Genomic DNA, 25,792 nt, shown 5'->3' with positions numbered 1-25,792 from the left:
CTTGGGCTCCAAAATCACTGCAGATGGTGACTGCAGCCACGAAATAGAAAGTCACTTGCTCCTTGGAAGAAAAATTATGACAAACCTAGACAGTGTGTTAAAAAGCAGAGACATCACTTTGCCAGCAAAGGTCTGTATAGTCAAAGCTATGGTTTTTCCAGTAGTGATGTATGGATGTGAGAGCTGGACTGTAAAGAAAGCTGCCAAAGAATTGATGCTTTCATATTGTGGTGCTAGAGAAGACTCGTCCCTTGGACTGCAAGGGACCAAACCAGTCAATCCTAAAGGAAATCAACCCTGAATATTCATTGGAAGGAATGATGTTAAAGCTGAAGCTCCAATACTTTGGTCACCTGATTCAAAGAGCTGACTCATTGGAAAAGACCCTGATGCTGGGAAAGATTGAAGGCAGGAGGAGAAGGAGAAGACAGAGGACGAGAAGTTTGGATGGCATCACCGACTCAATGGACCTGAGTTTGAACAAGCTCTGGGAGTTGGTGATGAACAGAGAAGCGTGGCATGCTGCAGTCCATGGGGTTGCAAAGAGTTGGAAATGAATGAACAACTAAAAAACAACTATATCCTCATGCTAATAAAAATAGCTATCATATGTTTAGCAGGCAATGGTCTTAGTGATTTGAATATATTACCTTAGTTAATCCCCATATCTATATGAGGTATGCACTCTGAATATCATATTTTATAGATGGGACTGCAAAAGAAAAAAATAATTCATTCAGCAAAGAGATGGTATAGCTGGAATTTCCAAGCAAAGGAGTTGACTCTGTTGTTCATGTTCATAACATGCGCAGTGCTTCCGATACGCTCTTAATGATTACAGTGTGGTACGAATCCCATCTATAATTATCTATGGATTAATACAAATACATAAATAATGTACTCAGTAGTCAGTCATATGGCAACTAGTTGATAACTGGGCAATTCAAGATCAGTTTAGAAACTGACTTCAAAATCCTATACATAGGCTGAAACTATCCAATATTCAAGGGAAAAGAAAAGAAAAGAACGTCAGTTTATGTACACTTAGAGTCATGCACAAGCATTAATTGTTTGCATATCACAGGAATCAAGAGCTGGAAGAAGCTTTAAAAATATGTTTTTAATGCCTCATTTAAAGAAGGTAAGACATCAAGGAAATTAATGATTTTTAAAATAGTACAGTCTGATGATAAAACTGAAAAAAGAAAAAAACCAGAGTACTTCTGACATTCAAGCCACTATACCTTATCGTCTCATTTATACATAGCAAACACGTAATTGACATCTGGAACTATGTGTTTCTTAATTTTCTTAAAGACAGTTTTATTTTATTTTCACAATATACAGATATATCCAGAAAGGATAACGTAAAAAGGAAAATTATAGGCCAATGTCACTTATGAATATAAATATAAAATTCATAAAGAAATATTTAAAAACTTATTTCAAGCAAATGATTATCTCAATAAGGAGAAAATTATAAAATCAATGCCTATGATAGAAACTTCAAGTAAACTGCAAATAGAAGAACACTGCAATAATCTTGGGCTTCCCAGGTGGAGCTAGTGGTAAAGAATCTGCCTGCCAATGCAGGAGACATAGGAGATACGGGTTCAGTCCCTAGGTTGGGAAGATCTCCGGGAGAAGGGAATGGCAACCCACTCCAGTATTCTTGCCTAGAGAATCCCAGCATTGGAAGAGCCTGGCAATCTACAGTTCATTGGGTTGCAAAGAGTTGGACATGACTAGAGTGACTTAGCATGCAGGCATGCAATAATCTTAGGAAATCTAAAGTAAAACTATAACAAATACTATACTTTATCATGAAATATTAAAGGATCTCCTTGTGGAATCAGGAAGAAGGCAAGGACGGCAATTATTATTTATCTATCTATAAATATCCATCAATCCATCAATATCTATCCAACAATGAACTGGAAGGCCAATGGCATATAGCGGGACAAGAGAAATGTTACATGGACTGGAAAAGAAGAAATAAAAAATTTTCAATCACATATGATTATGTATGCAAACAGTCTTAAATTCAGTACATATATTATTAAAACTAATAGGCAAGTTTTAAAAGTCTCTTACATAAAAAACTATACATGTCAAAAAGTAGAAAAAAAATCTTAAAAACCATACAACAAGTGTAATAAACCTAAAGACGTACTAAGGAATAAATATCAAGAAACATATGTAAGACCTCTATAGAGAATATTATAAAACTTTATAAAGAGAAATTAAAGGAGACCTATAAAATGAGTGATATACCACATTCATGGCTTAGAAGATTCAACATAAAAAAAAAGAAGATTCAACATAATAAACATGCCAGTTGTCACCACTGATATAGCACTGCAATCCAAATAAGCATGCAAACTCTCTTTCTGTAACTTGACAAGCTTTATAAGCAAATTTAAAGTTTATATGGAAATTCTAAGGACCAAGAACATCCAAGTCAGTCCTGAAGAAGAAAAATGTTGGTGGACTTCCATTTCTACACAAAAACACACAATATAAAGTTACAATGAGCAGGACATAAGCCAGTAGAACAATGAGTCCAGAAGCAAATCCAAACATACATGAATATTTTATCTACAATAAGGACTGAACTGCAAAGCTATGGTGAAATGGTTGTGTGTTCAAAAAGTGGTGCTATCTCAAAGAGATACGCAGGTTGACAAAATGAAGTTAGATCCTTCCTTACAGCTTATTCAACAACTGACCACAGGTGGATTGTAGATCTAAATGGGAAAAGCAAGGATATTTGTATAGCCCCAAGAAAGGGAACAATTTCTAAAGACAAAGAAGGTACTAACCATGAAGAAAAAGATGGATAAATTTGGCAACATTAAAAGAATTGTTTTGCTTATCAGAAGGCTCTGTTAATTGAGTGGAAGGACAAGCCACAGAGGGGAGGAGATATTTACAAAATATATAGCCAATAAAAGAGCTAAAGATCTATTGTATATAAAGAGCCCTCACAAATCAGTAATAAAAAGACAGACACCAAAGAGATACAAGAGCAGGACAGCACGAAGAGCACTTCACAAAGATGACCTTCAAATGGCCAACAGACAATTGAAAAACTGTTCAACCTGGTTATAAAATGAGAGGAAAACAAAATGAAACTGTAATATCATCCCACACAGTCCTCATAGTGTGTGTGCATATGGGGCGTCCCTCATAGCTCAGCTGGTAAAGAATCCACCTTCGACGCAGGAGACCTCAGTTCGATTCCTGGGTTGGGAAGATCCCCTGGAGAAGGGATAGGATACCCAATCCAGTATTCCTGGACTTCCCTTGTGGCTCAGCTGGTAAAGAATCTGCCTGCAATGTGGGAGATCTAGGTTTGATCCCTGAGTTGGGAAGATCCCCTGGATAAGGGAAAGACCATCCATTGCAGCATTCTGGCCTGGAGAATTCCATGGACTGTATAGTTCATGGACTCACAAAGAGTCGGATATGACTGAGTGACTTTCACACAATCCTCAGATTTGCTCAAAAAAGAAGTATGACAATAATGAACGCAAACATACACATTTGATTAAAATACATAAAATATTTCTGTAAGACACACAAATATTTGGATGCTTCTGTAAAGGAGAAATGGAGAGAAAGACTTTTAGTGTATGCTCACCTGATTTTTAAGCTTCCCTAGTGGGTAAGATGGTAAAGAATCTTCCTGCAATGCAGGAGACCCAGGTTTGATCCCTAGGCTAGGAAGATTCCCTGGAGAAGGGAATGGCAACCCACTCCAGCATTCTTGCCTGGAAAATCTCATGGACAGAGGAACCTGGAGGCCTACAGTCTATGGGATAACAAAGAGTCGGACGTGACTGAGTGACTAACACTAAACAAAACTAAGAAAAAATATACAGTATAGTACACGTGTCTAGACAGACATTTTTCTCCCCTCGGCCTAACTTACTGAGCAACAAATTTAAATTGTGAAAACAATTTCAACTGTGCATCAGGGTAACTAGTATTGGAAACTTCTCTATATTTTTTCTTTGTTTTAGCTCTTAACGGGAAGACAAAAACATGCTCTAAAGATCCAGTCTGTTTACTCCTATACAAAGCATTTGAAACCATGAGGTTTCGAACTTCTTTCTGAAGAAATTGGGGGAATGGAGTACCAACACTACAGTCCAGGTGTCTAGCATGCAAATCTCAACAGTACATAAAACAGGTAATCATCATTTAGACAATGTCACATATATTGTATTATTTTAATATTTTTATGCTAAAGCAGATTTCTTTGCTCAGTCTGGCACTATTTATAAAAACAAAACTAAAATAAGTACCAGAATTTTCTTTCCCCTGACACACCAGAGCTGAAGTGGGCCACCACACTGTCTCTTTTCAGCCGGGGACTTATTGTATACAGATGCTCTGTTCCATTAACCTTCTTTAGCAAGTTGGTCTCTCTTTTATGAATCCCTGGTTTCCTAAGATTTATGGCGAACTGGGGATATTTTGTTTTAAACTTTAAAAGTCACACATAACTTTCTGCATTTATTCTCACTGAAATCAGGGAACCAATGGAAGTCTCCAGAAAAACTGCGTGTGTTAATGGAAATGGGTACCACTGGAAGATGCTGGTTTATCACCCCTCATCTCCCTCCTTCCTGCCTCTGCTGAGGCCATTTTACTCTCCTTTTGCTTTTTCTCATTTCTTTCATTAACCTTCATTTTGTCAGCTCTCATAAGACAAACCTAAGGCAATTAGAAGTCAGCTTTTCTTTCACATGGTAAAACTCATAAATTACCTTATTATGTAAAAATAATAAATATTTATAATAATAAATATTTTTTATGTAACATAGACCTTCACTTCTTCCAGGCTGCCTTTATTACCAGAAGTTAAAAATTCTTTCTTCAACTGAATTTTTTTGCCCTAGTTCTGTATCCTCTTGGCCAGCAGTGGAAATGTTTCACATGGCTGGCTACTCAGTAACTAGTATTTTACTGAGCTTCAGGCTTTTTTCTACAATGTGTATTATAGATGTGGGTAAGATGAAAATATTTAATTTTGTGTTAAAAAAAATTCAACATGAAAATAAATTAAATATGTAACAAAGTCATTTGGCATCAAAAAATCAATCTAGAGGGTTGAGACTGACCACAAAGCAGTGTTCTGAAAAGAAGCATTTGGGGATTGCAGTGTGAAAATTTTATCCATGTACTGTTTAAATGATAGGCATTTAGGATGACAGACAATTATGATAACAGTACTTGTTCTACCTCGGTTTTTCTTCAACCAGCAATACGCGCTTCCAGTTTCCACGGCAACCCAATCAATTTCTGATTACAAATGCAAGCAGAGCAATTTAGGCCCAGACTAGGGAAAATGAACAGTGTATTTGTAGATTTAGAGAAATTTGAAATTAGCCCATATCACTCTGAAAGCCTCTATTTGATATTCACAATTAAGATAAAGACTAAAATCTTGAAAAAAAATTGTAGCTGAAGATAAACCACATTTTATAGAGAGAACTCATTCCTTTTTTTATTGTATTTTTCAAAGATACAAAAGATTTCAGGACTCCAGCTAGATGAATGGCATCATTTAATTAAAGCAGCTGAACTGAGTTAAAGCAGAAACAAATGACAATTAGACACCCGTGTTTAAACAAATTAGGGATGTGAATAATCTCTATATTCTCTATTTGTTTGGATTAATGCATTTAGTTGCAAATCACAATATAAAATACTTAGATTTGAAAATTTTTTACTTTGATTTTTATTATTTACTTAAAATATAAGGATTATCCTAACTATAGCAGAAAACAGAAACACCATGTTTAGATGGTATGCTAATATTAAAGTGCTTCCTAAAAAGCAATATATATATATATATATATATAATCTTTATATATGTAATTGTTTGAACCATATATATCATCCAAATAAAAATAACGTACATGGTTTGTAACACCTTTCACTAATGGAAAAACTTCAGGAGAAGCAGTCTTCCTTACTGAATTAAGTGTATTTGCAAAACAAGTCAAAGGCCAGTGAAGTGATGAGGCAAACACGAGATAGTGCCTTAGTGACTCGTAGCATTAATACACCTTCCTGAGCACATAACTCATTACCACGGGTGGCTAAAGTATCAAGGAGATTAGAATCCTATAAGCTCTTAAAAAGGTCTGGTTATGGGATAGGCCAATTACATGTTAGCAGATTTGGGGAAAATAGAAAACCACCATCTCCTGAGCACTTACCTACATTTGATTCCCATGTTGCTGAGCATGTGTCTGTTTCACTATTACATTTCACTCACTCTCCATGAAAACCTTCTGAAATTGTAGTAGTCCTGCCATCTGCTGATGAAGCATTTGAGGATTTGCAAGTCTAAAACCAATGTCAAACACTGACGGAGACTACATGAAGGTAATAGCCGCAACTGTGACAAACCAGGGTATTCAACATGTGAAGAGCATTACAGATGCCGCATGAAAGGTTTTCCAAGAATTTTACTCTCTTGGCTGAAGATGGGTAATCGAGCTACAAATGGCCTAGTCTAGCTTTCCAAAACAAGCTTGGAAAACTACTATCCTGTAGTCAGGTCAAGTCCTTTGATCAACAGAAAAGATCTTCTGATTTTTTTCCCAAGGCTTAGGAATTCATGACCTAACTTATGATCCTAGAATAACTTTAATGAGTAAAATGACAGTGTGCATGTCTAAGAAATAATTTTTCTAATGCTATAAAAATTTTTATTGGTTCATTATTCCAGTTTAATGTACTAGCGTTCCAATTTTCAAAATGCACGGACTAGACTGCATATATGCATCCAGGTCAGCATGAAAACTAGCTGTTTGCCCTAGGCTGAAATAAACTTACGGTTCCTTATAAAATGTGATGGATTCCCAAGATATCGTTAACAGAAAATAAATGAAGGTAGATATAAATTTGAGTATTATGTAAATTTACAGATAAATCTCAACAAATGAAGGAAAATGTTAAAGTACTAATTACCATAGTTTTCATGAGAGATCCTAAATATTAATATCTACTGGGTAACTTTTAATGGAGACAGTGAATGGGAACATAAATATATTTAGTGGAGAAAATTATGAAAACTTTGTTTTCATAACCTAATGTAACAATACTTCAATAAAGCTCATACAATAACCATATATACTTTTGTGCCCGACTCTTTGCGACCCCGTGGACTGTAGCCCACCAGGCTCCTCCGTCCACGGGATTCTCCAGGCAAGAATACTGGAGTGGGTTGCCATTTCCTTCTCCTAGGAATCTTCCCGACCCAGGGATCAAACCCAGGTCTCCCGCATTGCAGGTAGACACTTTAACTTCTGAGCCACCAGGGAAGCCCTCTATATAGTTTATACCATAGATAAATCAATGATGGATATTTTCAGATTATGAAATTGTGCTGTACACAGTGATACAGTTTACATTTATTAAAATAAGAAATAAACTATTTTTTGTCTTTCATTCTATGTACTATAAGGCCTAAAAGAACAAGCCTCATGTAGTAAACAGGCTTATACACGCTCTGTGAGCTCTTTTAAATGCCTCAAAGATGACAAGGATAAACTTATCATCCCATTAAGAACTTCATGTACCAGCTAGGGGTAAGGCTGACATGATGTGGTTTTGAGCCTCTCTACTTCTTGACAGCTGGTGCAACTTGTCCACTGCTAGGCATTTGACCAAGAGAGATAAACACATATCCACACAAGCACTTGTACACCAGTGTTCATAGCAGCTGTTTTGAACAGCCTTACACTGGACACTACTCAGATGTTCACCAACAGTGAGTGCTTAAACTGTGCTATCTTCATATGAATGTAATACTGCAAGCAATAAAACAGAATGAAGTATCAATATATGCAACAACATGGATGCCTCTTAAAGTAATTATGTTGACTGAAAAAGAAGACAGGAAAAAAAAAAGAAGTATATTCTGCATGGAAGTGTGAAAGTGTTAATCACTTAGTCGTGTACAACTCTTTGGGACCCCATGGACTATAGCCCGTCAGGCTCCTCTGTCCATGAGATTTTCCAGGCAAGAATACTGGAGTGGGTAGCCATTCCCTTCTCCAGGGGATCTTTCTAACCCACGGATCAAACCCAGGTCTCTTGCACTGCAGGCAGATTTATATTCTAGATAAATAAATACAAACTCATCTATATGACAGAAAGCCAAGATAGGAAAATGAGAGAGAGGGAGTGATTGCAAAAGGATTGGGGTTAATGGACAAGTTTGCATGATTTTGATTGTTGTTGTATATGTGTGCCAAAATGCATTCACTTTTATACTTCATGTAGTTTATTGTTAGTACCACAATTTTGGTCTTTTAAGAAGAAATATTATTTACATATTTGAAATAACTGCATTAATTTAAAGTAAGAAAAAGTTAAGAGGTAGAACTGAAGGAATGTGGGCCTGGGGTCAGATGGCGGAAGCAGGCATAGGTCAGTGACTGCTAAGCCCTGACAAGCTATTCTCATGACTTTATCAACTCTGTGCAAGGATCAAGCTGACACTTGAGGAAATGATTTTCATTTTGTAAAGCAATTGACAACGGAAACGAGATTAATGACTCTTCACCATAAACTGAATGTACGTTCTGAATTTGTTTTCCAGAATTTTAATATGTTTTAGCAGATACACTCCAATCTACTTTCATTACTGACAAAAGTCACTTGTTATTACTTGCGGATGACTGAACAGACGGAGGTGAGATCTATGGTTTCAAAGCAGAGTAAAACAAGATAGACCAATTATTTCACAGAACAGAATTATTTCACTGAACTTGTCTACATGAGCCTGACAGTGGTCGCAATTTTCTAGCCTGCTTAGCATCAGCACCCTAGAATGCTCTCCTCCCTTTAGCATCAGCACCCTAGAATGCTCTCCACCCTTCGCAGAGGGCAAGGCCAGTCTGTGCTTTTCCAAACAGGCCACTAAGGGTTTAAGCATCTTTTTGGCTTCCCGGAGCCTTCTGCCTCCCATTACTAACCCTTTTTTTGCTTGGATCTTGGTTCACTTTGGAACTGTTAGGTTTGGATTTTGACTCAAACATTCGGCTCGCCTGAATCCTGTTAAGCCATCTCCTAGGTCTATCTCGTCTTAAGTTGTACCCAGCCTGATGATTCTGGGTTTGCCTGTGTTATCTCGAGAAAAACCCAGTGTTTGTCCTATGGAAGTCACTGCAAGTATCTCAATCCAATCCAACATACTCAATATATTGGTGCTGATTCTGGCCTTTGAGATGCTCCCGAGGTTTTTGATTCCTTTGGTTTTTAAAGGTTCTAATCTAAAACACCATTCCTGTGATTTTTGTATTGAAGTACCAAGTGTTGATAAGTTTCACATCAGTTCAAGCTCCCACATCAGTTCTAGCTTCCACTCACCTAAATAGAAGGCCAAATGTGACTTAGAGAAAGTCTTTTTTTTACCTATAAAAGGGAGGAGTTCTTATCAGGAAATCACTATATTCTTTCCGTAAGTGATAAATAGGAAGTAAACATATAACAGGTGTAGATGGACATTCACAGTCAAATTACTTTTACAAAATACTTAAACAAGAAATACAACTGATCATCTCGGATATCTAGAACACGGTGCAAAGTGTTGAGAGGCACAGGACCAGAGAATTACAAGACACTGGCCACTGAAGCCTGAAACTTGTAAAAGCTATACTTGACGAATTTATTATAAAACTTTAAAAATGAAAAAAGATGATTTTGTACATATGAATCCCTGTGAATGTGTGTATGATCTAGTATAGTAATAAGTAAATATGATATCATTTACTCAAGAAATTCCAAAGAGAAATAAAGTATATACGGAGGCATCCTTCATTACTGCTTAAAAGTACTAACCTTTATTTTATACAAATGTTGCTGTTCTGTGTCAATAGTCACTATGTTATATAAATTCTAAATTCTAAATTGTAAATATATAATTATAAATTACAAATATATAATTTTAATTATAATTTATAATTTAATTTTAATTATAATATATATAATTTTAGAATTACAAAATACATATAATTATTATTAAATTCAAATAATATTTAATGTTCATGTGAAACCACCAAATAATTCTACTTAATTTTGAAATCAAGTTGTAGTTTTATCATGTAAAATAACTTTTATCATGTAAAATATCTTAAAATACAAAGTGCAAGACACATGAGATTTGGTAATGGATTTACTGCTTTTCTCAGGGACTATTTATTCATAGATAATTTGGTTTAGAATAGACAATCTGTGAAATATATTTCTCTGTGGATTCTGTTCTAACTAAAAACCACAAAAGGAAGGTAGCTAGCCACGATCTATCCTATATTCATTATTTTATTTGGCATTTATTATATAATCATATTTTTTCTATTCTGTGCTATAACAATGACATTAATTTGAATTGCTTTAGAAAGATACTTCTGAAATATAAATTATTTATATAACAATTATTATTTATAATAAATCAATTCACATCCTTTTCCCTATATGATAGTAACTTTGGTAAATAAGCAAATTCATGGATAATAATATCTGAAATTTTTGCTTAGGTTATGATTCTTAAATGTATATGGAAGACTTAAAAGTAAACGTCTGACCATAACACTTCTCTATGAGAGACCAACTGAATTATCTTAAACTTGCTTCAGAGTTGTTGTATCCCAAATATTCAATCTCAATGTCTTTTGCCTCACTTTCTAGGTCCTACAAGATCACTGGTCACCCTATGTATTAAACTTTGGTGTGCTTCGCACCCATAACATGGTCACTGTTTGCTGATCAGTAATGAGTCTGCACTGCCCCAAACCTCTGTTGTCAGTGTAACAGCGGGACTTTTAACTCTTAAGGGAATTACAGGGAGCAGAAGCAAAACCAATACATCTTCCTGAATCCTCTATCTAAAATCTCATTATAAGGACTTAAATGTGAAATACACACACTGAAATGTAAACACATATTTTTCAGAAAATAAAATAATTAAAATACTATAGACAGGTTCTGGTAGTCTAGATCCCTCGGTTACGTCATTTTCAGAACTGCAAAGCAGGAATTGGCTAGGTCCTCTGGCACGATTAAGGAGCAGCAAAACAATGGATCCTGACGTGGTTTTTCTCCATTATTTTCCGGTTCTTGTTTGTAACTTGTTTTCTTTTGTGTTTTTCTCCTTACTGATCAAAATTACAAGGGCCACAAACGTTTAATGATATAAATGGATTTTAGCAATTAGTTATGTTTTTCAAATCGTCAAAGAATTTAGGTAACCTAGGAAAAATTGCTGCCTCGTGGACTAATAAGTAGGAATACAGAATAAAACAGGAACAAATACCAAAACTTATTGCCTATTTCGAATTTGTTTTAAGATGGACCTAATCCTTATCACTCATAACATAACATTAAATAGTAACCATATTTTTACACAGATGTACTTTTTAATCTTCTGCTCTTAGACAAATCATTTGGAATTAACAATCCAAAATAAGTATAGACAAAAAAAGTCTTTTCTCAAGTTTCATAGAACATTTCTAGAAAGTGATCCTATTCTAGGCCAATAAATATCTTTAATAAATTTCAAACAGCTAAACCTGTAGAAACCAAAGTATAAAACCATGAAGCAACAAATCTACTAATAAAAAAATAATGATCAAAACATAATTATAAAGCCCCAACCAACAGGGAAAATAATCTCTCACAAACAACCACCATATAAAAGAGGAAAGCTAAACTAAAATTATATATCATTTTAATAATAAGACAAATACAGAAAAAGAAAATGCAAGAGTGGAAATAAGAAATCTGTTGTCAAAACCAAAAGAATTAGTATATAAATTCAAAAGACAGTATATGAAGAGAGAGACAAAGAGCATAATGAACCTTAAGGAAACCTAAACAAAGAAAAAGAGGGCATAAATTAGTAAATGAGGATATAATGAAGATATTAACAATATCTGTATGATATGATGACTACAGTTTTATTCAAAAGAATGTAGTGATGCTTTTGGGGAATAATTTAAGAGTGATTAAAAAAAATAAAAGGGGTTTGATATTTACTACCTTTTTTCTCTTTTAGATATTTTCTTCAAACTCTACATAATTTTTCATTTTTATAATGAAAATAATTTCTCAAATCCACACTATTAAAAGAAAAACATACTGAAATCCAATAAATTATTTTTTGCAGAATGAAAATGTAGTTCACATAATTAATTTTCTTCCTAAAGGAAAGTTTTACTTTAGTTTCTAGAAACATCATTTGTTCTAGCAGTAAATGTTCTAGCATCATTTATTCTTCCAGGAAGAAGGCCCCTCCTCCAGTCCCAAACGATCAGGGAAATTTAGCAGTCCCATCTCCCCACCTATCAGTGACTGAGTATCAGTATATCTCAAAATTCATATGTTAAAGGCCTAACCCCTAAGGTGATGGTATTTGGAAATGAAGCCTTTAAGAGGTAACTAGGGTTAGATTACATCATGAGAGTGGGGACTCTAGGGTGGAATGAGCAAGTTAATAAGAGTATTGGAGAGTCTCTCTCTGCATGCCCAGAGGAGAGGACCATCTGTAAGCCAGGAGGAAGCTTTCCCCAAGAACTGAAATGGCCAGCACCTTGCTCTCAGACTTCCCACCCTCCAGAACTATGAGAAGTAAATGTCTGTTTTTAAAGTCCCCCCAGTCTGTGATATTTTTGTTATGTCAGACTGAGTTAAGACACTACCAAGCCATTAATACCTACTTTTGGATAATAAAATACAAGAAATTTGTTATGGGTTATGGGGAAGGTTTCTTTTGCTTCCTGTTAAATGAAAGAGATGTCAATAGTTTATACTTGTTTTTTAAGCTGAACACTTCATAATTACATAATTTAAAAAAATATAAGAATGATTTAATATTAGAATGTCAGATGATATTAATGTTATATTAACAGTCATAGACTTAACAAGAAAAATCTTATGATCATCTCAATAAGTACAGAAAGTATCTTTCATAAAATTCAATACTACTCACAATTTTTTCAAAACCCTTAGCAAATTAAGAATGGATTATGATTGCCCCCAAATTATACTGTGCATCCAACATAATTTAATCAAAATCCCCCAAATAGTTTTTCTCTTTCAATTTACTCATCTGTCATATCACACAGATTTATTTGCATATATGAAAGAATCCTAACATCTCTGGGACAAACCCCACTTCGTCATGGTGCATGATCCTTGTAATGTGTTGCTGGATTCTGCTTGCTGGTATTTCCTTCAGGATTTTCGCATCTATGTTCATCAGTGATCCTGGCCTGATGAACGTATTTGTAGAGTACAGATAGAGACACAGACATAGAGAGTGGACTTTGAACACAGCGGGGGAAGGAGAGGGTGGGAAGAATTGAGAGCGTAGCACTGAAACGCATACATTATCATCATATGTCAAATAGATACCTACTGGGAAGCTGCTGTGTAATACAGAGAGCTCAGCACAGCACTCCGTGACAATCTGGAGGGTTGGGATTGGGTGGGGTTGGGAGGAAGTTCAAAAGGGAAAGGACCCACGTATACTTAATGGCTGATTCACATTATTATGAAAATGATTTTCATAAAACTTGACAACCTATTCTAAAATTATTATAGATGTTAAGAGACCAAGAATGTGAAATAGAATGAAAGCAATTTGGAGAATTCACCTTACTAAATATCAATATTTATGAAACTACAATGATTAAGACAATGTGAGTGGGATGCTGGCTTAGTAATAGATAAACAGGACAGACCAGAGAGTTGCCAGGTACTGTTTATAAAAGGTACTGGATGGGTGTCTTGCTCCATATGGAACAGATCAAATTAAAGTCTTACTTGTCATCTCAAAAAATGATCTAGTGATGCAATTATAATCTGTATGTAAACATTTTATGAATAAAACGTGCAAAAAACCAATATATCAGGATCAAAAATACTTCTGAAACTAGGCACAAAATATACAAACAATAATGGGAGAAACTGATAAATATAAATACTTAAAATTAAATTTACAATTTCTGTTCATCGAAAAAATGCAAAAAAAAAAGTATAATGACAAGTCACAGACTTGGAGCTAATAAGCTGGGTCCATATTTAGATTATATAAAGAACACCTATATATCAGTAAGAAAAGGACAGACAACCCAAAAGGAAAAGGGAGCAAGGCTAGAAACACACACATCACTGAGGGAAAAAAGAAAAGAGATGAACAATGAAAAGAAAATGTATCAGTAGTCATCAAGGAAATGCAAAATTAAATCAAAACAAGATAGAATTTCATGCCCCTCAGATTGGCACCATTAGGAGAGACTGGCTTCACCAGTTTCTAAACATATCACTGAGTTACAATACTTTAAATTGATACATTGGTTAGAATTCTCTCTGAAATATCTGAGTATTATGTATAATTATACAACATATCAGCAGGGAATAACACTGCTTAATAAATGTCTGGAAAAATTGAATAGTATAATACTATGTCCCTGTAAGTTCTGAACCTCCGTGCGGTGCTGTGCTTAGTCGCTCAGTCGTGTCTGACTCTTTGTGACCCTGCAGTCTGTAGCCCACCGCAGCTCCTCTCTTCATGGGGAGTCACCAGGCAAGAATACTGGAGTGGATTGCCATATCCTTCTCCAGGGGATCTTCCCAACCCAGGGATCGAACTTAGGTCTGCCACACTGCAGGCGGATTCTTTACCAGCTGAGCCACAAGGGAATCCCAAGAATACTAGAGTGGGTAGCCTATCCCTTCTCCAGGGGATCTTCCTGACCCAGGAGTCAAACTGGGTTCTCCTGCATTGCAGGCAGATTCTTTATCAGCTGAGATACGAGGAAAGCCATCTGAACCACTGCTGCTGCTGCTGCTGCTGCTGCTAAGTCGCTTCAGTCGTGTCCGACTCTGTGCGACCCCATAGACGGCAGCCCACCAGGCTCCCCTGTCCCTGGGATTCTCCAGGCAAGAACACTGGAGTGGGGTGCCATTGCCTTCTCCACTCTGAACCTTTACTAAACAATAAAATAATGCCTGACACAATTAGAACAGTTAAATTGAAAATGTGGAGTGTGGACCCAGAAATCAGGTGACTACAGGCGCGCAGTGCCTCAGTGATAAAGAATCCGCCTAATACAGAAGACAAGGGTTTGATCCCAGGGTAGGGAAGATCTCCTGGAGAAGGGAATGGTAATCCACTCCAGTATTCTTGCCTGGAGAATCCTATGGACAGAGGAGCCTGGGGGGTACAGGCCATGGGGTTACTAAGCATTGGACATGATTCAGCACACACACACACACGTAATTACAATTTGCAATCTGTGAACAACAGCCTTAGATGTTTCCAATCCATTAATAATATGTATTATGAATGGGTATCAGAGGTACTGAGAGATTGCTTCCCCTCAACACACTGCAGGTGGGTAAGGTGGAAGGCAGGCAGGGCTGGTGTACTTAAAAGCCCCAGGCTATAAAGAGCAGCACAGATGCAGTCAAGCCTTGTTCGAGGGGTTTACATCAACCCTTCATCAGAGTCTTCAGATTCCAGAGAACTCCGATTCAGTGATTCTACTTCAGAACTTATATTTCAAAGAGATATTTAAAAGTATGGAAAAAAATATTTAGAAATATTAATTTTGTCATCATGTATAGCAGCAAAAACCGGAAAGCAACCTGAGTGAATGACTAAAGAAATGATGGCACATTCAGAGAACAGAATTTTATGAAGTCTTTTAAATGCTCAAGAGAAGTTTGTGATGACATGTAAAATATTAGCAAGTTAAAAAGAATCTTCAATTACACAACTTCATGTAAAGTATTATGTATGATACAAAGTAAATACGTAAGCTATATAGACACACGTGTATTATGTATTTATACTTTCATAAAGTCATATATACTTTGCTTATATAGTCTATAAAACATAAACAACTTAAAGAATTTTAGATATACACATAATGAATAGAATTTACGACATAATTCTTTGGGGAAAAGAAAGCATAAAATGAAGACTGAACACTGAGCGAGCAGGAAGCCGGGTCTGATTGGTCTCAGCCTTTTCCGACTGCCCCTAACTCTTCCCCTGGGTCCCCCTCACCTTTTATAGCTCACCAAACAAGATCCTCTTTGAGAAGCCTTTTCAGACCTAGCCTCTTTCAGGCCATTTGGCTCTTGAGGTCTCACAGCATCACACGCTTCCTCTCTGACACTTTACAAAATCAGCAGCTGTCTTGCTCCTGTCATAAAATGAACTGAGAACAACCAGAACTAAAATAAAGTCTACACTCTCCAGAAGGCACTGTGAATTCTGTTCTCAGGTCAGATCAGATCACCAAAAGTCTACACACATGTACCATGTGAGTTTGGTCTCATGCAAAACCCAGTTCCTCAAGATAGATTTTAATGTCACCTACCCCGCTCTTACACTGAACTCATCTGTGGGTGAAACTGACCAGTGTATTTCATGTAAGAAATAAAAATGTAGGTATGGTGTGTTGCATGTATTTAAAATGCTACCAGGTGAATTTCCCTGAAAACTCCGTGTAGAGAAAGGCAGAATGCCCTACAGGGATTGACCAGCTACTTCTTCTGTGATAACGAAAAGTGTATAAGGTTCCCCTCGCAGCAGCAGATGCCAAGAAGCTCAGAAGGAAATCTGACCATCAATCAATAAATATACTGACCCTTATGAATGAAAAAATTGATCCCCCTTTTCTTAAGTTCAAGCTTTCTACTTTAATTACACTTTACTTCATTGTTTCACTATTGTTTCGTCTATTTTGTTTCTAATCACTCCAATTTACTTTCAAAGGCTTTTGTCTCAATGTATATGTATCTCATTATAAAGCTATTGAAACTGATTATGAAAATATTATAAATAAATACATAAGAAAGCTGTTAATGATCATTTTTTTCTCAAAAACATATATTTTAAAAATAGAAGGGTGAAAGTCACCAATAAGAGAATGAAAAGGAAACTCACCAGTGGGGAAACTATACTTAAAATATATGTATTTGACAACTGCTTTATATCATTTGGATTGCCATGTCCTCCTCCAGGCATTATTATATCATTTAGAATAAAACATGAAGAATAAGGATCATTACAGATAAATACACCGAATAAAGCCAAAAGAAAAACAGGCAAAAGTATAGAAAGGCACTTCACAAAAGAGAATCAAATAGCCAATAAATAATTAAAAAGTTTTAAACTCCATTAGAGTAAAAATGAATATTAAATCACGGTAACATTACATACCCACTAGAATACCTAAAATACAAAATAAAATAGTAATTATTGATGATATTATAGAGCAAATGGTACTCTTATACAGAGCTGGCCAGGAGTTTAAATTTGAAAAATCAATTTAGAAAATAGTTTTAATATAGTTACTAAAGCAAATATATTCATACCCTAGGATGCAGTAACCTGGACATTCATAAATATACTCTCCAAAAATCTGTACTAGAAAGAAGAACAGAGCTGGAGGTATTATGCTCTCTGATTTCATACTAACTACAAAGCTACAATAATTAAAACAGTACAACACTGGTAAAAACAAAAACACATAGATACATGGAAAAAAATAGACTACCCAGAAAAAAACTTATACACTTATGGTCAATTAATCTACCACAAAGAAGGCAAGATGTACAATGGGGAAAAGACAGTCTCTTCAATAAGTGGTGCTTGGAAAACTGGACAGTTATAAGCAGAAAAAAAATGAAATTAGCATATTTTCTTCCACATGTACAAAAATCAATTTAAAATGGCTTAAAGACCTAAATATAAGACTAGAAACCATCCAATTCTACAAGAAAATATAGAAAATGTAACATTTGACATACATTACATAGAAAATGTAACATTTGACTTAGCATTATATTTTAGCAAACTTACCCAATTTAAAAATGGGCAAAACTGAATAGAGATTTTTCTGAAGAAGACATGCATACGGATGTTGAAAAGGGACATGAAAAGATGCTCAACATTGTTAATCATCATAAAAATGCAAATCAAAACCACAATTAGATATCATCTTATGCCTGTCAGACTGGTTATCATCTGAAAGACCATAAATAATTAGTGCTGATGAGGAAGTGGAAAAAGGAAAACTTGTATGCTGTTGGTGAAAATGTAAATTGGTGTAGCCCCTGTGGAAAACTGTGCAGAGATTCATCAAAGAACTAAATCTAGAAATACCATATGACCCCACAAGCCCATCCCTGAGGGTATATCTGAAGCAAATAAACATACTAACTCACGGTGTATAGTGACAGCAGCCATGAAATTAAAAGATGCTTGCTCCTTGGAAGAAAAACTATGACAAACCTAGGCAGCGTATTAAGAAGCAGAGACATCATTTTGCTGACAAATATCCATCTAGTCAAAGCTATAGTTTTTCCAGTAGTCATATATGGATGTGAGAGTTAGACCATAAAGAAGGCTGAGTGCTGAAGAATTTATGCTTTCAAATTGTGGTGTTGGAGAAGACTCTTAAGATTCCAATCCCAAAGAAAGGCAATGCCAAAGAATGCTCAGACTACCGCACAATTGCACTCGTCTCACATGCTAGTAAAGTAATGCTCAAAATTCTCCAAGCCAGGCTTCAGCAGTATGTGAACTGTGAACTTCCAGATGTTCAAGCTGGTTTTAGAAAAGGCAGAGGAACCAGAGATCAAACTGCCAACATCCGCTGGATCATGGAAAAATCAAGAGAGTTCCAAAAAACATCTATTTCTGCTTTATTGACTATGCCAAAGTCTTTGACTGTGTGGATCACCACAAACTGTGGCAAATTCTGAGAGATGGGAATAGCAGACCACCTGACTTGCCTCTTGAGAAACCTATATGCAGGTCAGGAAGCAACAGTTAGAGCTGGACATGGAACAACAGACTGGTTCCAACTAGGAAAAAGAGTACGTCAAGGCTGTATAGTGTCACTGTGCTTATTTAACTTATATGCAGAGTACATCATGAGAAACACTGGGCTGGAGGAAACACAAGCTGGGATCAAGATTGCCAGGAGAAATATCAATAACCTCAGATATGCAGATGACACCACCCTTATGGCAGAAAGTGAAGAACTAAAGAGCCTCTTGAAAGTGAAAGAGGAGTGTGAAAAAGTTGGCTTAAAGCTCAACATTCAGAAAACTAAGATCATGGCATCCAGTCCCATCACTTCATGGCAAATAGATGGGGAAACAGTGGCTGACCTTATTTTTCTGAGCTCCAAAATCACTGCAGATGGTGATTGCAGCCATGAAATTAAAAGACTCTTACACCTTGGAAGGAAAGATATGAGCAACCTAGACAGCATATTAAAAAGCAGAGACATAACTTTGCCAACAAAGGTCCATCGAGTCAAGGCTATAGTTTTTCCAGTGGTCATGTATGGATGTGAGAGTTGGACTATAAAGAAAGCTGAGCGCTGAAGAATTGATGCTTTTGAACTGTGGTGTTGGAGAAGACTCTTGTGAGTCCCTTGGACTGAAAGAAGATCCAACCAGTCCATCCTAAAGGAGATCAGCCCTGGGTGTTCATCGGAAGGACTGATGTTGAAACTGAAACTCCAATACTTTGGCCACCTGATGCAAAGAGTTGACTCATTTGAAAACACCGTGATGCTGGGAAAGATTGAGGGCAGGAGGAGAAGGGGACAACAGAGGATGAGACGGTTGGATGGCATCACCAACTCGATGGACATGGGTTTGGGTAGACTCTGGGAGTTGGTGATGGACAGGGAGGCCTGGCGTGCTGCGGTTCATGGGGTTGCAAAGAGTTGGACACGACTGAGCGATTAAACTGAATTGAACTTGTGATTCCCTTGGACAGCAAGGAGATCAAACCAGTCTAATGCTAAAGGAAATCAATTCTGAATATTCATCGGAAGGACTGATGCTGAAGCTGAAGCTCCAATAGTTTGGCCACCTGATGCAAAGAGCTGACTCATTAGAAAAGACCCTGATGCTAAGAAAGATTTAAGGCAAGAGGAGAAGGGGGAGACAGAGTAGAGATGGTTGGGTGGTATACTGACTCAGTGGACAAATGTTTGCACAGACCCAGGGAGACAGTGAAGGACAGGGAAGCCTGGTGTATTGCAGTCCATGGGGTCTCAAAGAGTTGGACATGACTTAGTGAGTGAATGACCCCAATGTTCATAGCTGAATTATTTACAGTTACCAAGATATGGAAGCAACCTAATTGTCCATCAATAGATGAATGGATTTTAAAAATGTGGTAGTATATACAAGAGATTACTATTTTGTTTAGTCATGTCTGACTCTTGCAACTTTATGAACTATAGAGCCCACCAGGCTCCTCTGTGCATGGAATTCTCCAGGCAAGAACACCGGAGTAGGTTGCCATTTCTTTTCCCAGGGGATTGTCCCAACCCAGGGACTGAACCCGCCTCTCCTGCACTGGCAGGCAGACTCTTTACTACTGAGCCATCAGAAAAGCCCACAATAGACCATTACTCAGCCATAAAAAAAGGATGAAATTTTGCCACTTGAAACAGCATGGATGGATCAGGAACATATTATGCTTAGCAAAATCAGCCAGACAGACAAAGACAAATACTGTCTGTTATCACATGGAATATTGTCTGTTACACATGGACTATAAGATATAAAACAAGCTAGTGAATAAAAAAAAGAAACTGACTCTCAGATATGGAGAACAAACCAGTCATTACCAGTGGGGAGAAGGAAGGGGAGAATGAGCAAGATAGAGGTAGGTGATTGAGAGTCACAGCTACTATGGATAAAGTAAGTGAACTACATGGGCTTACTGTATAGCACGGGGAATACAGCCAATATTTTACAATAGTTATAAATGAAGTATGCTGCTGTTCAGTTGTGGTGTTCGACTCTTTGAGACCCCATGGACTGTAGCATGCCAGTATAATCTTTAAAAATTGTGAACCACTGTGCTGTACATCTGGAACTTATATAAAATGGTACATCAACTATACCTCAATTAAAAAATACTAGAATTTTCCTAGTAGCAGTATTTGTAAAAGTCTTGACCTAGAAGTCACAGAAATATTCATCAACAAACAAATGCATCCATAAATTATGTTATACTCCCCCATGAAAATAATATAAAGAAATGCATAGGAAGGATCTATGATCATACGCAGTAACGTGGGTGGATTTCACAACAGTGACCCCACACCCCAGACAGAAGACAACCACACACTGCAGGATCCTTGAATACACGCACACATCTGCGGACAGCAGTTGGGATAAGATTAACTTGGGATGCATTTGGGCCGCTAAGCCACTAGAAAGGTCCTGAAGGGGTTCTGTGGTGTTGGTAAGGCTTCTTGATCTGGGTTCTGGCTACACCAGTATGTTTGGTTTAATATTTATCATGTGATGTGCGTGCATTTTCCACTTGCATGTTATGTATCCACCAAAGTCAATAAAAAAGTGATCAAGAGAGGACTGGCCTGAGTTAGAAAAATCTAGTATTACAGCATTCATTCTTTGAATTCATTCATTCTGCCATTTAAGAGATGACTCACAACAACAAAAAATTAAATTGTCAGATTTATATGGAAAGAAAAAAGGTCTTCTCTGCCTCCTCATAGGATTGCTAGGAAAGCAAAATATAATAGAGATGTCTAGCCCTATTACATATTATAACATGCACAAAGCCACTATGATTAATATACATATAGCAGTGACAGATCATTCAAATTAAACAGGAAGATTTTTATATATAATTTTATATATAATTTTTATATATAATTCAGTTTAACTACAAGTGAAAGTTAATGTAAACAACTGCTGACCAATTTGGAAAAATAAAATAAATTTATACCTTGCTTCTTAAACCAAAATGAATTAAGATTAAGCAAAGCTTTAAAATAAAACATTGAAATTTTAAGAGGACTAGTGATAAAAAAAGTTAAAAATGTCCCCATTATCTTAACTAGGAGAAACTTTTACTCTTGAGACCCCATGTATTGTAGCCTGCCAGGCTCCTCTATCCATGGGATTTCCCGGGCAAAAATACTGGAGTGGGTTGCTGTTTCCTTCTCCAGGGGATCTTCCCAACCCAGGACTCCTGCATTGCAGGCAGACTCTTTCCCCACTGAACCACCAGGGAAGCCTCCTTTACTAAGCCAAGACACTTAAAACGTTTCACAATGGACATGTATAATGTTAATAAGAAGCTAATTAAAAATGGCATTCTGTGATCTAACCCTATTCTATGGATTTAATTTCATCTCCCACTATTCTTATTTGCTTCCACCAAATTAAATTGCAACTCTTCCCTGTCTTGATTTTGCTTATGTTGTTCCCTTTGTTCTAACGCCCTTCTCCCTACACATCTACACACCCACATCCCTTCAGTCCTTAGGTAACAAATGATCACTGACTGTGCCACACACTGTTTTATGTGCTTTACATGTTTTATGCCATTTTAATTATCCATTCACATTCATTATTGTTTTGTAAATAATTCTGCATTCACATATATAGATTATAACTGTTTAAGCATTTGGGCTTGCACAGCCCACAGGATCATATCTGTCTATGATCAAGCTTGTATTGCTGAAGCACCCTCAAAATACACTGGAAGTCTCCATATACCTCCTTAGGATACAGTTCTGTAAATCTTTTGTGGAAGTGCTCTGGAGTGAAGGCTTATTTAATTAGTGAGTACTGGAAAGAGGGAACTGATGGCAAGTCCTAACACTAGAAAAGTGATTTCTGGGTTCGCTTGTGGAACAAGGAGCTGGATTCACGAAAAGCTATGGATCAGCGTGTTATTTTCTGAACAGAAATAAACCTTAAGAAAGAAGGGTGTTTTGACTATATGCTTCCCAGGTGACTCAGTGGTAAAGAATCCACCTGCCAATGCAGGAGATGCAGGTTCAATCCCTGGGTTGGGAAGATTCCCTGGCCTAGGAAATGGCAATCCACTCTAGTATCCTTGCCTGGGAAATCCCAATAGACTATATAATGCAAAAGGGCCTATACTGCTGACATTTCAAGAGAAATGTTGAAATGTAAATATTGGATATGAAGAGGAAAGGTTGTATTTCTTGTACCATTGAAGTTAGGATATATAAAGTGTCCTTCTTTTGTCAAGACCTGTCCATTATTGTTAGTGGCGGCTTTCCTTGGAGTTTTAAGGACTGGGGCTTTGTTTTGCTGATCACAAATCCCCAGAACTGTGCTTTGCAAGATCTTAGGTTTAGAAACAAACAAAATTATCATTGATTGAATGAATGGATGGATGGATGAACAATATTTTCATCTAACAGTTATGATTCCCACTAAATGAAGTGAAAGAATGATGCATCCTCTTTAGAAGATCCCCGAGGAGACATTATTATTACACTAAGGGATTTTCCTTAAGTATATGGAGACCAGAAGATAATGTACCTCAAATAAGTTGTTTATAATTAAGGCTGCTTCATAATCAGTTTTTTTGTGTTGTTGTTTTAGTCTTGTTACATTTGACAATACTGAAATATTTGATTTTCCAGAATTATGACTTTATGTGAAAGGCTATGTTTCTAAAAAATAAACACGATTATACATATACTTTTTCTAAAAAAAAGAATCTGACCAATTTTGTACATGTCTTTGAAGAAACATAACATTGGGAAAATCATTAAAATTATATATACTGAGTAGAAGGAAAAAAAAGAAATAATTAGCTTGAATGTTATGGTATTCTTTGTTGCTGATAAACTAATCATCTTGGCTCCCATGATCACCTATTTACAAGATATACTCACAGTTACAACAAGTAGAAAGTTTTAGTCTATTTCTGGGAATAATTATTGCAATGCAACTGATACACATTCCAATAATCAGAATTTCATTTTGTGTAGCCACGTGGGAATCTGGCCTCTGGGTCTAAAGGTGATCTATTTCATTTGCATATTTTAAGGATGTAGTTTAGGAATAATGTATTAAGTTTGCAACATTTATGTGAAACAAATAATGTGACACTGGAAAGCAATGCTCTTCATTCAACATATGAGTTGCTACACAATAAGTCAGATCCTCCCAGAGTGTAAATTACACAAATTTGAAAGCTGCATTTATTATTGAATATATCACTCTCAGCCAGGTGCTTAGTCAGTAGTGAAACCTGGTGTAGCACACATTTAAAGCTTTTTTTTTTTTTTAACTGTCATGTATATACTGAAACCTTCCATGTGCAGTTTAAACTTTCCCCCCTAATAGTATTGAGAATAATGGATTTTTACTACCACAAAACAATAGAAATGAAATATGAATTGTATTAATAGTCAGAAGTACTAGCATCAAATCTTGGAAATTTTAAAAGTTTAAAAGATCTATTTGGAAACAGACTTCTTATTAAGTTGCTTCTCAGTACTTTAACATGCATTTTTGTGAGAATCTTCTTAGAAAAAATGCTAGGATATTCCTATAATGTCTAGGTTGAATTGATAAAATTTCTTACTGTTAATGAGTTTAGGTTCCCAGCTGTACATCAGAAATGTTAAATTTTGCAAGGGAGTTCATGATTTCTAAGCCCTCTTCTTCTATTAAGGCGCTTTTCTCAGTGAGGCTAGTTTAGGAATCAATAAGTAAAGGGGATCTTTCTTTGTGTATATAGCTGAAGGATAAATTCAGGTGGTCTAGAGTTATTCTAAGGTGCTAGTTATTCTTAGCACCTTCCTAATAACCCGGAGTTATTAGGAAGGTGCTTAGAAACGGGCACAGCACATCAGTTGCCCGAGACCCCTTCTTAACATCCTAGCCTGGACCTCCACACTCTGTTGGGTACCGTCTGCTACTGGCCGAATAAATTGCCATTTTGGGCGAAGACCACCCAGGACATGGGCTCAGAATCCATCCTAGGGCCAGCCAGTCTCTGCAACCTGGGGTCCCCTGACTGGGAGCGAGTGCATTCGATTCGGGAAGATCACTTACGACTGAGTTTTTCATCATGGCTTTGACTGTGAAGCCCTCAGAAACCATGGAGTGAGGCTGGTGCACCGGGAGCGGCTGCTGTGCCAGGAGCTTGGTCCTCGTCGGCAGCTTGGCTGGGCATTTGTTTAAGCTCAGGGTCTCTTTTTCTGCCACCATCTTCCTAGAAAATGTCTTGTTCTCATACAACGTGTAGTAAAAGAGTCAGTGAGATTTATGGATGTGAGGAGGTCGGGGGAAAAAAATGGAAAAAGGCGCGTTAATGATAGAAATTCAACCCCTTCGTAGCAGTGGTCGATCCAGATGTTTGGCAGCTCCTAGGTGCCGGGAGTTGAGGGGAGGGGAGGGGCGGGAAGAGGGCAGGGCCGAGGCCAGAGCTGCCACGAGCTTCCAAAGGTAACCCTCCCGGTTGCTAAGCGACGCGTCAACACTGAGGCTGGATGGCCCCGCCTCCCGGTGACGTACATATTTCCTGGGCCTCAGGCCGGAAGGGCGGGCGGCGGGTGGCGACAGACCCGAGGCAGTACTTAACGAGTGAAAACTACGACTCCCAGAAGGCTGCGGGCGGCACGCCGTTTGCGCGTGCGCGTTCCGAGGGCCGGGGCGCCGGGGGGCAGAGGGGGAGGGGCGTCCCGAACGATTTAACCCCGGAGCGCAGCTCGTGTGAGGCGCAGGTGGGCGCCCGGGTGCGAGTGGGACCCTGCTCGCCTGGCGGGCCGCCTGCCCAGTTGCCATGATAGGTACGTGGGTACCTGCCAGGTACAGCGTCTCTGCGCCGCGCCGCCCCGCCCGGCGGGGACCCCCCCCCCACCCCGCGGGTGCCCGCTGTCAGTGGCGGGTGGCGGTGTCCGCGCTCCCCTCA

At 37.3% G+C, this 25,792-nt stretch overlaps 2 protein-coding genes across 9 annotated transcripts in view; one reads left to right on the top strand and one right to left on the bottom strand.

Moving 5' to 3' along the window:
• The window catches only part of PACRG (PARK2 co-regulated), a 531,307-nt gene extending 506,064 nt beyond the window's left edge, over positions 1 to 25,243 (bottom strand). For both annotated transcript variants that reach the window (XM_010836738.1, XM_010836739.1), the window contains exon 1: positions 24,934 to 25,243. In XM_010836738.1, the coding sequence (XP_010835040.1) occupies positions 24,934 to 25,089 (156 nt within the window). In that variant the 5' untranslated portion in view covers positions 25,090 to 25,243. The remainder of the gene's footprint in view (positions 1 to 24,933) is intronic.
• Positions 25,244 to 25,543: 300 nt separating this feature from the next.
• Positions 25,544 to 25,792, top strand: part of PARK2 (parkin RBR E3 ubiquitin protein ligase) — a 1,245,124-nt gene continuing 1,244,875 nt past the window's right edge. For all 7 annotated transcript variants that reach the window (XM_010836734.1, XM_010836732.1, XM_010836730.1 and 4 more), the window contains exon 1: positions 25,544 to 25,670. Coding sequence is in view for 1 of the 7 variants with exons in the window: in XM_010836730.1 (XP_010835032.1) it covers positions 25,664 to 25,670 (7 nt within the window). In the remaining 6 variants the exon portion in view is untranslated. The remainder of the gene's footprint in view (positions 25,671 to 25,792) is intronic.

The sequence above is a fragment of the Bison bison genome, unplaced genomic scaffold, assembly GCF_000754665.1.
Source record: "Bison bison bison isolate TAMUID 2011002044 unplaced genomic scaffold, Bison_UMD1.0 scf7180017864065, whole genome shotgun sequence".
Taxonomy (NCBI): domain Eukaryota; kingdom Metazoa; phylum Chordata; class Mammalia; order Artiodactyla; family Bovidae; genus Bison; species Bison bison.
Note: the sequence above shows the minus strand (reverse complement) of the source record. Positions and strands in the feature narration are given on the sequence as shown.